A 15,334-nucleotide genomic window follows, 5' to 3' on the forward strand; every position below is an offset into this window, starting at 1 on the left:
AGCTGTACCACAGAAATCACGTCAACCATGGAGCTCCAGTGTTCACACACAAGATTAGATTTCCCTGTTAGGCCAACCTTTGGCAGTGGTGCAGCGTCCATGGGTGCAGAGAAGACAAAAGTGAAAGACAGTGTGAGCTAGACCTCCATGCCCTGTGTATGTTTATGCCGATTGCAGATTCTGTCAGCCACAGAACACATGGGCTGAGTGGAATGCATGCTCCCTAGTGATGCATTTTCAAATCTGAACAGCTGCCAATTATTTGCCCCATCCCATTATGTCAGCAAATTAAACAGGCCTCACGAGTTGAGATGTAATTTGCATGTTCAGCTGGACACACATCCTTTGTCTCCCCACAATTGCCAGACCACGTAAGGCTCAATCACTGAGGAGTGTACATCCTTCAGGATCAATAGTTGAACATTTCAGACAATACCTCTGTGAGTTTTTTATTGTAGCAACTGTTGTCCATAAATATATTATCATGTAATCATGTGTTTGATTAATTACCATTGTCTGAGCTAGCTACCTGATCTTAGTGCATGGGTGCAGCATTAAAAGCCAGCTCACCACACGACAGCAGTTGAAATCAGTAGAAACCACCCGTTTCGTACTTCAACATTGCCTGCAGGAAAGTAGCATCACTAGGTGAGTGCAAGAAAAGGCAGAAAGACTAACAAATTTTCTGCTTGGTGTAATGAATGCAGCTCTCATTAAATGTGCAAAATACAAGATAATGCCTGTAACAAAAACGAAAAGGAAATGGAACCTGATAGTATCCAATACCAAGACTGGTGGTGACCATCTTGAGCAAGTCACGTGGTATGTGTTAAGGGTAATAATAAGAAACAGTACAAAATGGCTTGGTTACTTAAAATCAGTAGTAAAGATGTCAAATGGAAGTTACATTTCTTGGGAAGGTTCTGTAGATGTGCAGTTTGTATGAAATTGCATGCAAGACACTAGTGTGACAAATTGTAGATTGTTGTTATAGCATCTGGAGGTCTTATGATGTAGGCATGAAAATAGACATGTAATGATTTCAGAAATGAACTGATAAGTTAGTCGTACAATGGTATATCCCATATGGAAGTGTAACATAACTTGACTGGAAATCGTCGGAAAAAATGCGACATAGCTCTTGCGAAACCCTGTTTTGTAAATTTAGAGAACCTGTGTTCAAAGAATGTTGTGTGACCATTCTATTGCCCCCCTGCATAAATCATGTATGGATCACGAGAATAAGATTAGAGAGATACGGGCACATACAGAGGCATACAGACAGTCATTTTTTCCGTCAACCAATGTACAAATGGCAAAGGGCAGGGAATCCCTAACATTGGTTCAATGTACCCTCCAATATGCACTGTGGAGGATATAAGGATATACATATGCAAATTTACACTCAGGAGATAACTGAAAAATAGCCTCACATGCTAGTGTCAGTGCAGTTGCTACTTCGGAAATATGGAAGAGTTGGAGTTTAAAAATGGAAGTTCAATGGAATCAACTGGAAATATCTCGAATATTTCAAAAGTTGTATACAAAGCCCAGTGTTAAGGAAATTATTCAGCAAGTATTATTTATTTATACATTACACAGTACTCCCAAGAATTCTTGTTGTTTAAGAAAACAGAAATTCTTGGTATGTAAGGAAACATTATGTTCATGAGCTATTATGAAATTTATTTCTGTATTCAGAGTGCAAGGCACATAGCCTCTTAGATGTTTTGCTTAACTGACTGATTTTGAACCAGATTCAACTTATCATTGGCACAATATTTGTTTACTAAAACTTTTTAATCAGTGCTGCAGTCATTGTTATATTTATTTTTTCTGTACCTATTTAATATATATGTGTAAGACTTTGACTAAACTATCTTTTATTTCGTATATTTGAACTGCACAAATCAAACAGAAAAATCCACAGCCGGCCGGAATGGCCCTGCGGTTCTAGGCGCTACAGTCTGGAACCGAGCGACCGCTACGGTTGCAGGTTCGAATCCTGCCTCGGGCATGGATGTGTGTGATGTCCTTAGGTTAGTTAGGTTTAATTAGTTCTAAGTTCTAGGCAACTGATGACTCAAAAGTTAAGTCGCATAGTGCTCAGAGCCAAAAATCCACACATTGCAGGCTTTCATGGCCAATATTTGAGTAGTAACTGAGAATGGTGGAACCATTCACTTGTTTTAGGTTAATATTAAAAACATAATAACCAATTTTGAGTTTTACCCTTATGCTCATTTATAAAATTTTGCAGATGCTGTGATGGAATATTGCACTGTGTACAAATGTGTTATTTTACGTATACACCCAACCACAGCAAGGGTTTGTTTTTCTCCCTTATGCGATAACACATCGGAGCTCCATCTGAAACTCACATCTTGTTTGGTTTGTGTTGATCATGTAAACACAATTAAAACTGCTAATAAATGATGCCATCTGCATGCTGGACAGTGCTGCCAATGTCTGCATATCTTCGATATTTGCTGCCTCCTTGTGTGAGACATATCTCGTTACATACTTTTGACAAATGTTACCCTGCTTTGAAATTCCTTGCCGAAGATATTCATGGAGCAAGAATAAAATCCATGTTGGTCATATACTGAAGTGCTGCACCTCCCGTTGAGGGAGGGGGCATACAAGTAACCTGCCAAATATGAACCTAATCAGTTGGCCAAGTTGAGACCTTCCTGTTTATGTAAGGCTAGACTTTCTCAGCCTGAAATGTAGTGGAGCAATTGTTTTCTTGTTTTGGAGGCTGCTTGAAATGTATCAGGGAGTAGGCAGTGCCATTGGATAAGAAGGTGATCTACATTTTCTAATATACTTTGCTATACAGTTTTGTAATTTATTGTTGGTTATGACTAACAAAAGTATTCTATTTGGTTTTTTGTCAAGCAAAACACATAAGTATAATATTTTCCAATGAAGATTCATTGCTGTATTACTCATTTTCAAATAAAGAAAGATAAAAAGACAACATTATGAAAGACTGCTACTCACCATATAGAGGAAATGTTGAGTCACAGACAGGCCAACAAAAAGACTGCTATACATGTGAACATTTGGTCAAATGGCATTGCTCCAACACAGGAAACACAAACACATTCATGCAAACACAACTCATACACACATAACCACTATCTCTGGCCACTGAGGCAGACTGTGAGGACTGATGGGAGAAACAATCTGGGTTATGTGGGTGAGGAGTAGGTTGGAACAGGGAAGGGAGAGGTAGTGTTGGTGGCCATTCAGCCTGTTGGTTGTCATGTCTATGTAGAATGCAGCTGATGCTTGTGACTGGACTGGAGTAGGTGGTGGGAGGATGTAGGGGACAGGTCTCACCTTTAGTTCTATTGCAGGAATATGACACATGAGGCAAGGGGTTGGGAGCAGTGGTGGAGTAGGGATGGACAAGGATATTGTGTAGGCCAGTGGGCATCAGAATACCACTAGTACATTTAGATAAGTTTGATTTTCGAGAATATTCTGACACCAAACACAGAACTATAAATAAATCAGAAGTATGCCTACTGTAGGTACAGTTAATCACTTGTTGTCCAAATGTATACATAAGTTCAATCTTTCACATATTATAAGTGTTTTTTTTTTTAATTTCTTTTATTACAATGTATATTTTCAAGCTGTGGTTGTGAAGATGTCAACTTGGAGTTTTGCAAACATGATTTTGGAAGAAAATAAATGACAACTACAAATTTGAAATTTGCAATGGAGTGTTTCAGTTGTAAATATGAAAATGTGCCTCACAAAGACACTGAAGCCAATGTTTGTCTATAACGCTTGTACCACACCATGGTGATAAAAATAAGTAGCTTCATTAGAGTTTTTAAGTATTTCTTTCCAATGACCACTATATTGTGCAAGAATGAGTTTATCAAACAAGAAATGCACAAGTGGCGATTCATCTTCTTCTTCTGTCTAACAATATTCAGCTACATTTTGGAGATTACTGGAGAATAAAATAATAATCTTTTATGTGGGAAGTATACTTCCATGCTCAAGTAGCTTACACCTAAACAAACAACTACTTCACATGAAGATGTGTGTGTGTGTGTGGGGGGGGGGGGGGGGGGAGAAAGAGAGAGAGAGAGGGAGAGAGAGATTTGGGGGGGGGGGGGATAGTCTCACTATTCAAAGCACTTTTACAATTTTCTATGAATCTGATGATTTTAAAATTTTTCATCTTTTACTTTTTTTCCCTCCTGCATCCCTTAGGATTCTCCTCATGTAGGAGTCATGTTTAAATAAATGAATCAGTTTTGTTATAATCTTTTACTTGGTTTAATGATTTTTAGTTGACTCTTGGTCTTGGCATAAGATGATTTAAAATTTTGCAGAAAACTCATAAATAGAAAAATGGGTGTTGGTTCAAGGTAATTGTACTAAATAGAAAAATGGGTGTTGGTTCAAGGTAATTGCACAAAAATAGTCTGATCAAATTTATTTGTACATAAAAAATTTCTAATTTAATTAAGGCTATCACCCATTAACAATACTGACATGAAACTTACCCTGTTTTTACAAAATTTGCCCACATCTTTGTCATTCTTTTCACTGTTGTATATTCTGGATCAGCTTCAACAAATTCCGGGAAAATTGTTGAAGTGTAGAATAAGTACAAGAGGTCATCAGTATGTGAAACACCTTTACAAAAAAAAAAAAAAAAAACAGAACATAAATAATAAATGTATTTTGCAAGAAGAAATGCACAATTATTTTTGTATTACTATAAGATAAAAATTATATGCCTGAATAAAGTCATGCCTGGTAGAAAACGAATTTCCATTAACAACATTTATGACACTTCATACATTTTCTGCTTCAGGCACTTTCACGAAAGCTGTGAAATCATTGAGGTGTTCAGTTCAAAGACTGTGTGATGCATTCTCTCATCTTTGCATAAGTACTGCAACGTACATCCCTCAATCCTATTTATTGTATTCAGGTCTTGGCCTCCCTCTAAAACTTTTGATCCACTTTCCCCTAAACACTCACACATGCCCTTCCCTCCATTAGCAAATAATTGTCCCTTGGTGCTTCAGGATCTATAGTGTCAATATATTACTTCTTTTAGTCAAGTTGTGCCAAAGATCTATTTACTCTCCAATTGGATAAAGTACATCTTCATTAGTTACCCACTCTACCCTTTGATGGTTATCATTCCTCTAGAATGTCTAATTTCAAAATCTTCAGCTCTTCTCTCCTCTGTGGTGCTTATCATCCACATTTCATTTCCATATAAGGAGGAGTTATTCTCTCCGCAACAGTGTGTTATCTCATGAAATAAAACAAAACATCAATAACTTAAGGTACGTAACCAGAAACTTTATGTATTTCTCTTTGGCCATGCTCTCTATAAATAGCCATAGATAATTTTAGGAGACTGCATAACACCATTACTACACAAATAGGTGCGTTGCTTGTCCATCAGTTACCAGCACTGTAGAGTATGTACTGCATCAGCAATCAGTCTCCACTGTATTCTGACTGTTGGTGTTTCCTCTCAGCTGATTACATTCAAAGCTTCCACATCCATCCTTATGTTACCTTACCATCTGTTTCTTGGTCTAACATGTGGTCTTTCTGTTGTAATGTGGGCAATGAAAGCTTGCTTAGGAAGTTGGATCTCCAGCATACAGATTATGTGAGCTGCCCACTGGAGTTGTGTCCTCTTTTGATACTGTAAAACTTTGGGGTGGTTCATGAGCTCATACATTTCATTATTCTTTCTTGCTTACCAAGTATATCTCTCTCTTACTGGGGCCCAGTTTCTTCTCATTGCTTTCTTTCAAGTGTCACAAACTTGTATATCTCCCTTTTAGTTACTGTCCAGCTTCCTGAACTACAGAGGGCAAGTTGGCAAATGGTGGGATTGTAGATCTTCATTTTCACAGAAAGTGATGTGGCTTCTGATCTAAACATATCTCTGAGAGCACATTGACATCTGGAGCCAGCAGAAATTCTTTCATTTACCTTTATGCGTATCTGATCATAACAACTATACTTTCCCAGGTACATGAACTGATCAACAGACATGAACTTGTTTTCATCAACTGTGAAGTGCTCCTGTGCGTATTTAGTTCTGGTTAACAGCAATATTAGGAGAAGGACAAATTGCTACTCACCATAAAGATGACACACTGAGTTGCAGACAGGCACAACAAAGCTTTCGGCAAAGTCTCCTTTAGAAAAGAAAACACACATGAACACTGACATATATTTTCTTTTGTGAAGAAGGCTTTGGCCAAAATCAAAATATGTAACAGTTTTTTTGTTTTGTCCCTCTGCATCTTAACATGTCATCATTTATGATGAGTAGCACTGTATCTTTTTCCTAACACTGTTGATATTCCAAGCTAGAATTTACATTATTTGATTTAGTTCTGCTTACTTGCACATTATTTGTTTTAGTTCTGCCTACCTGATATATTCTTTTTTTTTAAATTGTTGATGGGTAGTCCTGCCTTGCTTACTGCTATGGTAACTCTTTTGTAAATCTCCCCAAGATCATGTTCACTCTCACTAATGCCACGGTGTAGGCATCAGAAAATGTCTGAAACATGCCACTTTCCATTCATAGCCCATTACACTCTTCAGCTTTGCTGGCTTACGGTTTCCCCATGGTAAGATAAATCAGTGGCAGTGCATCTTCCTGTCTCAATCCATTTGGGAAAGGATGTGAGTTTTCTCCTCCTGTTCATACTGCAATGAATCAGACAATGCCTCTAACCACAGTGACACATTCTGGGCACTGGATGCCAAGCTCTATGACGTATGTTGACACAGTGCTCTCAGCTGTGAGTCACTTCTGTGCTCTGACTTAATTCTGCAAGACAATAACCAAGTTCTTGGAGACTGACTACCCTTTGAGATGCTCCCACATGATGGAAGAATGTGGCCCCACATGATGGAAGAATGTGGTTGGGCTACCTCTTACACATAATCCGCTTCCTGCAGCAGTATTTATCATCCCTTCCTCCCCCTCCCCCTCTCCTGCTCCTTTAAGGAGCCATCCAGTCGTCATTGGATAGTCGGTCTATGTTTGACACCCACTCTGTGTCAAACTCTGCCATGGAAACAACAATGTACTACCTATGATGTGGCTGCCAACACTCTCTCAGGCCTCAAACGCTCAACTGCTGCCCTGATGCTGCCAAACATAGCCATCCTGTGGTGCAGAGTTTGGGGCTTTGCGTCTCTTGGCCGCCTTCACCACGATAACAACAGTTGTCATGCCTGAGTCTGTTACAGACTCAGTTACACGAGTTGTCCATGATGGACCTGAAGGAGGATTAGCGGGCACTTGCTATACATTGCCTCTAATATGGACAGTGCTGTGGGGACAACTGCACAGGAGACACTTGCCAGAATCTCAGATATCAAGAACTACGGATAAGAAGGGTGAATGACTGTAAATAATAATAAATGGTATTTTTATCTATGGGGCTTCTTCTGCTGCATCCACGTCCTTCTTTTTATTTTATATTTTGTTTCACACGTCTAGTTCCATAGGACCAAAGTGAGCAGCAAATCTCCATAGTCATGGAACATTTCAGTACATGAAATTACAACAGAAACGTAATTCTAAATAAAATAAAAATGTTTATGAATTCTGAAAAGACCACAAGCTACAATTTGACATAAACACAATCAATAATGTAACACAGGAACAGCTTAATTTTTCAAGGAACTCATAGAAAGAATGAGGAAAATCTTCAGCTTAGGTATGAAAGTGCATGGATTGCTGATAATATTTTTTTGAAATCTTGTGGTAGCTTATTGAAAATGGATACAGCAGCATACTGCATGCCTTTCTGCACAAGAGTCAAGGAGGTGTGATCCAAATGCAGACTGGACTTCTGCCTAGTATTAACGAGTGAGAGCAGCTAATTCTTGGGAATAAGCTGATATTGTTAACAAGAAATGACATTAAAGAATATATATATTGAGAGGCCAATGTATATTGTTAATGGATGAATAAAGAGATTGATTGATTGATAGTGTCAGAATACCCAAAGTAATGAACAGGAGTTGACAAGAGGTTCGCAGTCTTATACCACTTACTGCCTGAAGTGCCCATTTCTGAGCCAAAAATACACCTTGAGAATGGGAAGAGTTACCCCAAAATATAATACCATGCATCATAAACAAATGAAAATAAGCAAAGTAGACTACTTTTTGTATCGAACGATCACTTACTTCAGATATTGTTCTAATAGTAAAAATGGCAGCATTAAGTCTTTGAATAAGACCCTGAACATGGGTTTTCCATGACAATTTACTATCTATCTGAACACCTAGAAATTTTAACTGTTCATTCTCATTAATCATATGCCCATTCTGTGTAATTAAAACATCAGGTTTTGTTGAATTGTGTGTTAGACACTGTAAAAGCTGATTCTTATTGTGATTTTGCATTAGTTTATTTTTACAAGCCATGAACTTATGTCTTGAATTGCACTATTTAAAACAGTGCCAATGTTGCACACAACACTCTCTACTACCAAACTAGTGTCGTCATCAAACAGAAATATTTTTGAATGACTAGGCATATTATTTATATAAATAGGGAACAGCAGTGGCCCCAACACTGATCCCTCAGGCAACCCCCATTTAATTATGCCCCACCCAGAACTCATATCACAGCCATTCTCAATACTGCGGGTTTGCTGTCTGTTCTTAAAATAAGAGGTGAACCAATTGTGAGCTACTCCCTGTATTCCATAATGCTCCAACTTCTGCAGCAATATTTTGTGATCTGCTAGACAATCACTCATCCACTTCAAGCCATCCTAACACTTTTGGTATCAGAAGAAACTAGTGAAGATTCAGATGGGTTATCAATGAAAGAGAGCAATGGAACAGGTTCTGCAGCAGGGATGTTCTATGCAGCAGTATAAGTAAGTGCCGACTGAATTTTGCTTTTGGCATTTATGGTTGTTTTTTCTTATCCTTTTTTCTTCCTTCTTATTTTAGGTACACTGTGTACTTGTAGTGGTGGTAAGTGGGCAAAATGTCTAAAGAGGTTTTTGCTTGGGTTGTGATTAAGCATGTGCTGGATAATGTAGCTCAGGTGTGGGAAGCTACATAGAAATGCACACAGTATTGGGAAGCCTAAGTGAGGAAAGGAGGAAAAGGTCACATACCAGTGTACTCATACCTGTCCTTGATGCTAATGGCTTCATTGGTAGTGGAACTAAACCTTGTATACGTGCAGACATGACCGAAGGCACCTGACAGTACTAAACGATACCTGGATGACCCAGGCTGCTTGGCGCTGTACAGTCAAGTCATACCGATACGGCATTATATTACAACTGATGCTTATTCTTGGTGTCTGCTGAAATGTATAGTTATTGCAGAAATATATGTTATCGGAGAGAATTCTCAGATGAAAAAGTGTTAATAAATAATCTCAGTTCTGTCAATAAATATGTAAAAGCTTTGCTAATACCATTAGAAAGAGCTATGGTGAGAGCAGTAGCTCCAGTACAAAACTGTTCAGCCCTTACATGGATTACAGGTGTGGTGTACACTTATTATGCAGCATATAGCTACACAGACCCTAATGCTTTACACATTAACTATTAGATTATAAAACAAATTTGATTTTTCCCCACTTGTCTGTAAAATTATGCAATAGCAAATCCAGTTCTGTGTTTGTTTGTCCATATTTAGCTGTTAGTTTGTGCACTGAAATCTCTATTTCATTTTCATTTCTTAGACTTTCCTATAGATTCATGTATTAATACCGAATGTGTTTTTTTTTATGTGCCACACATTCAAATTATTTGATCGTAAAATGACAGTTTAATTTTCCATTTGAATGCATCTCTGTAAAAGCATATATTAATTTCTAAATTATGACACATTTGCTTCAATTTTTAGATCATAACACAACTTTTTTATTTTCATTTTCAATGGTTTCATGTAAAGGACATATTATTAAAGGTGAATGTATAACAAAAATCCATTGTCTCCTACATGCTGTGCTGAATATTTAGGCCATAAAAGAAAAGTTATTTTCCTTGTGTTCATTTCTGTTGACTTTTGACAGAAGAATGTGTAAACACAATGCAGTTTTAAGTTTGTTTTATCCACTGCTGTGCACCAAGTACAGTTCAGGAACCATATTACATTTTGATTGAGTGCGACTAGACCACTGACGCCTCCTTCAGAACAATGAATAGCAGAGTACGGAAACAGTTCACAGCACTCCCACGCAAAACAGCAATTGTGAAGTGATCGCGTAATAGTTATTATTTAAAACCAGTTTTTTTTTGGGGGGGGGGGGGGGGGGGAGGAGGGGCATATAATTTGATGCGCCTTGTGGTGCAAAAATTTTTAAATCTGCCTAAGCATCAAACACCTTTGTGCAGAATCACTGGTTGACTCTCTGACCAACTATGTGAGAGGAAAATTGCACAAGTTTATATTAGATAAGAGGGTCACAAGTATCTATGGCAAATAGAGGTATACCAGGTAAAGCAAAATTGAATCCAGCACATTGGAGGTTAAGTGGTGTAGGTGGAGTTGACATTCATTATTTGGTTTGACAATCTTCTGGGATTCTGATTGTAAGTAAATAACTTCCAAGTTTATGCAGAAGTACTCCCTATAGTTGATAATAGATACAATGTCATACTTGGTTTAGATTTCCTGACTGAACATCTTGCCAAAGTTGACTTAGAAAAGCAGCCGGCAGAGCTAGATAGAACATTGTTTCATCTTGGTTTTATGGCTGAAAAATCCACATTGTCACAAGAATTGCCCCTAGGCCAGGGATGGCCACCTAACTTACATACTTTGTCCCTTAAATTCAAATTACAGGATCTTGTACCAGGTTGTACAGGGATACTGATGTGTGTGAACATAGAAGAAGATGAACATACAGAGACTAGGAGCAGATTTGCTGGTTAATTCTCTACATATCATTTAGCCCTTGCCAGAGCACAAGGAGTTGGATCAAGCACAACATTTTGTAAGTAGTTGTCCTATGTACAAGAAGTCAGTGGAAGCCAGGCTGTACCTGTAAGTATACATACGTTTAGTTTCAAAGAAGTAATGTTATTTCATGGTGCTTTGACAGCCAGCTTAGAAGCACTGGGTGAGGATGAAGTGAATACAGATTCCACAACAATCTATATGACACTGGAACAGTATCAGTTCAGCCACACTGATGGGAAGGTACCACATTGAGAGGGACATGATACAGTAGATAAGGAGAGGTTGTTAGAAAAATACACTGAATTATTTGATTGTCTTGGACCACGGCCTGCCATGCCACTAACTGAACGTAGTATTTCCACTGGGAATGAATCACTGTGTATAAGGAATCTTATCAAGATGTGTACCATTTACAGCCTGTTGTGGAAGAGTTTATATATCAACAACTTTGTGATGGGTTCGCAGAAAAGAGTACAAGCAATCGGGGTGTATCTATTGTAATAATACGAAAGAGATCATCACACGGCAAAGTGTACAGGTTTTGTTCTGACTAACAGTAATTGAACCAACAGACAGTCACAGATATCTCCCCCAGGTCTAATATAACAAAGATCTCAGATAATTTGGGTCAATGTCATTATTTTAGAACTATGGATTTATGAAGTGGTTACCATCAGTTACAATTAACACCATTACCAAAAATGACATTCACAGTTCCCTCTGATCACCACCAGCACTGTCAATGCCATTTGATTAAAAAATGCACCAACAATATTCCAACATCTTGTAGATGGGGTTTCACAAGCAGTAAAACAAAAAGCAAACATGGTATATTTAGACATCATCATTCTGTTCTCCAAGGATATCCATGAGCACTTGATATCTTTATGCAGTGTCTTAGATTCACGACAAACATTCAGCCTGCAAAAGTCCATTTTGTATAACAGGATATCCATTACTTGGGTCATATTATAGGTCAGGATGTAGTGTGTACCAATCTGCAAATGGTTAAAGCTGTGAGAAATAGCTCAACACCCACTATAGAAAAATAATTGCAGTCTTTTTAGACATAGCTAATTCTCATAGAAAATTCGTTCTGAAATTCACTGAAGTCATAAAACTCCTCACACAATTACTAAAACATGGAAAGAAATTTCAGTGTTCTCTGGACTGCAAAATAGCAATTGGAATCATGCCTTGGATTGCGTCCTAAGTCAAGTATTACATGGGAAAAAAAAGAAAAACATTCAATAGCAAATTAATAAAGACAACTCAATAAGGCTGAAAAAAATATTCAACTAAATAAAAGGAAATATATGGAGTCACTTATTTCCACTGTTGGTTGTACAGACTGTACTGTAAGACAATAAATGATCACTCGACATTAAAATGGCTAATGGGAATTACAGATCCAACCAGATGGGCATTAAGACTAAGGCAATTTTATTTTGAAGTATCAACTAGGTAAATCACATGGAATGCAGACAGACTAAATTGGAAAATACTCACCATGGAATGTGATAATGTAAACACAGGTGAATGACAGAAAGAACAATTTGCTAACATAGATTGTTAGCACTTCGTGAAGAAACCAAAATTCAGCAATTCAGGTGATTTGCTGTCTAGAAAGAAAAGATGTGTTCAGTGCCTTGTGGCACCAGCAAAATTATGAAACAAACTGCTGAGTCAGCACATGATTCCGTTTTAGGCAGACACAGTGGCCACTGAGCCACAGAGTGATGGGTTGCAGAAAACTATTGGTGGAAGACATATAAGCAAGATGTAGAACAATACGTAAAAAATTGTATCCCATGGGCACAAAGAGCACAGCTTAGAAAGCAAAAAATTGTATTACAGATATCACCAGAGGCAGATAAACTATTTCAGATAATTGGCATGGACATAATCGAACCATTTGCTCAAACACCAGCGCGGAACCATTATGCACTAACAATAATTGATCATTTTTCACATTTTGTGTCATGATCACAATACCAGACCAGCAACCAGAAACAATGGCACAAGCAATGGTTAAGGGGGAGAAACCACATTAGGAAGCTGTTTGACACTGATTTTTTGGGTGGGAAGAATTAATTAGGATTTAATCAAATTCTGTGATTTCCGCTCAAGGTTGTGAGTATAATTCTCAAATTGCGTGCAGTGCAGACATTCCGATTTTCATCTGAAATCAAAAAGGTTTTGATTTTACATTAATAATTTATTTTCTAAGAATATGAACCTCAATGCAGGTGAATTTTTTTCTCTAGTCATGCAAAGAAAAATACCCTTAAAATCATGATATCATCTCACAAGTTGGTTCATATAATTTGTAATTTTACCGTTTTTTTCACAATGATCAGTAGAATACTTTTCGAGTTAGACTGCACGCAAATGTGAAACTAGAAATTCAAGGAAGTTAACAATAATGTAAAATGCTTACCGATTAATAAAGGATTCCAGCACCATATACTAATCCTTCTCCTTCCCCATAAGCTTCGTTTCGCACTTGTGGTAGTGCTTTACAAGCTTTCCAATCTTCCTTTGATTCCAATGAACTATGTTGATTCTGCCAGCTCACATGCTGGTTATCCATTTGTTCACCATAATTGAAGCTTTGCATGCCTACTACAATTCCTAACTCATTCATGACCATCAGAAGGGATGACTTTCCCTCATTGAATAATCTCGCTGCTAAATACAAAGCCAATTCAATGACTTTTAGTCTGGAGTGCAAGTGTTTAGGAGCCAATGGCCTAATAGTGGAATTAAAACATTCATTTGCATCTTGTGTGTGGCTACCGAAACATCTCTCGGTATCTCATCGCTTGATAAATCTTCATATGTTAGAAGATGCGCATGCAGTTTTATGCTCATAAAATCTAAACGAATGAGAATTTTGCTTTGAAATTTTGACAGCATATTTATTCTTGGATAGTTAAGCTAATGATTTATGCAATAAAAAAAATCAGAGTTTTTGAACCTTCTAATTTGGTTTCCCCCCATAATTAGTGGATAACAAAGTTTGGGACACCTGAGGCAGTAGCAACAAACCAAGCCATGAATTTTTGTCAGACTTAATAAGGTAGGTGTGTCAGCTATTGTGCATTAAGAATCACAGGACTAGTGTGTTAGTGCCACAAGCAAATGGATGAACTAGGACAATAGGAAAAATATTGAGTTACTATGTCAATAGTCACCATAACGACTGTGACAGCCTACTTCTTTCGATGATATTGGCATATAACTAAGGTTCATGACAATATCAGCATGTCCCCATATGAGGTTATTTTGGTTAAACAATGTCACCTTCTTCTGAGCTATGCAAAGCCCCTCCAGGAGAAGATATGTAATCAGTTCAACAATTCTCAAAAAGATTAAGGGCACCAAGTTAAAATGATGAAATGGAAGGGGAAGGCAAAAAAGTTTCTTTCACATCACCAAGGAACCTACCAAGTAGTAGAAATGACAGTCACCTGTTAATGTTAAATTACAACTCCCAATAAACCCCACAGCACTCCACATAGGGCATACTCGTCCATTTCAAGTAACCCCAGAGAGGCTGCTTCCATAACTGGTAATACCTACTAAAGGGGGACATCGAGCAGCAGAGAGAAAAGTATATAAATGTACACAGTACAAATCTAATTTAGGATGAGGGGTAGCAGTTCCTGTTCCAGCCCTCTAGTGCAGAACAAAGGAAAAGATAATTCTAGCCATAACAGGTACTGCTTTTTATGACGTGAAAAGGTACTGTACAGAACACCACCACCAACTGAAAACATTGGGAACTGAAATCTCAGCTGCTACATAATTCTAGTCATAATATGTTTTGCTTACTACCAGCTCAAGTGTAAAGTTGCCCAAATTCCATTCCTAACAAGAGTGCTAGCAGAACTCAAAACAGGACACAAAATGTATATAAACATAAATATTCTAGTGCTTCTGCTGCAGTTCACTTTCAAACTGGTATTTGAAAGGACAAATTCAACTAAGAAGGCTAGAACATAATGAATCAAATGGTGCCTGTAGCTGCAGTGCCATGCTCTGGGCACTGGCCATTGATGTCAATGACCTATGCACACAACACCCTCTGCTGCAAGCCACTTCTGTGCTCTGATCTATTTCCAAAAGGCAATGACCAACTTCTCAGACATTGATTGCCCTTCAAGAATCCTCCACACCTCAGAAAAATGTGACAGTGCTACCTCTTCTGAGTAACCAGCCTCCTGACAGTGGCTAGTCACCATTAGACAGCTGGACTGAATTATGACACCCAGCCTGTGACAGATGCTGCTACGGAGACAACGACATACCAATGACTCAACTATCAACATCAACATTGGGCCTCAAACTGTCAACTGCC

General features: G+C 38.0%; 1 protein-coding gene across 1 annotated transcript in view; it reads right to left on the bottom strand.

Moving 5' to 3' along the window:
* Window positions 1–15,334, bottom strand: part of LOC126458261 (esterase E4-like) — a 108,682-nt gene that overhangs the window by 16,348 nt on the left and 77,000 nt on the right. The window contains exon 9 of the mRNA XM_050095186.1: window positions 4,536–4,668. Within this exon, the coding sequence (XP_049951143.1) occupies window positions 4,536–4,668 (133 nt within the window). The remainder of the gene's footprint in view (window positions 1–4,535; window positions 4,669–15,334) is intronic.

The sequence above is a fragment of the Schistocerca serialis genome, chromosome 2, assembly GCF_023864345.2.
Source record: "Schistocerca serialis cubense isolate TAMUIC-IGC-003099 chromosome 2, iqSchSeri2.2, whole genome shotgun sequence".
NCBI classification, from domain to species: domain Eukaryota; kingdom Metazoa; phylum Arthropoda; class Insecta; order Orthoptera; family Acrididae; genus Schistocerca; species Schistocerca serialis.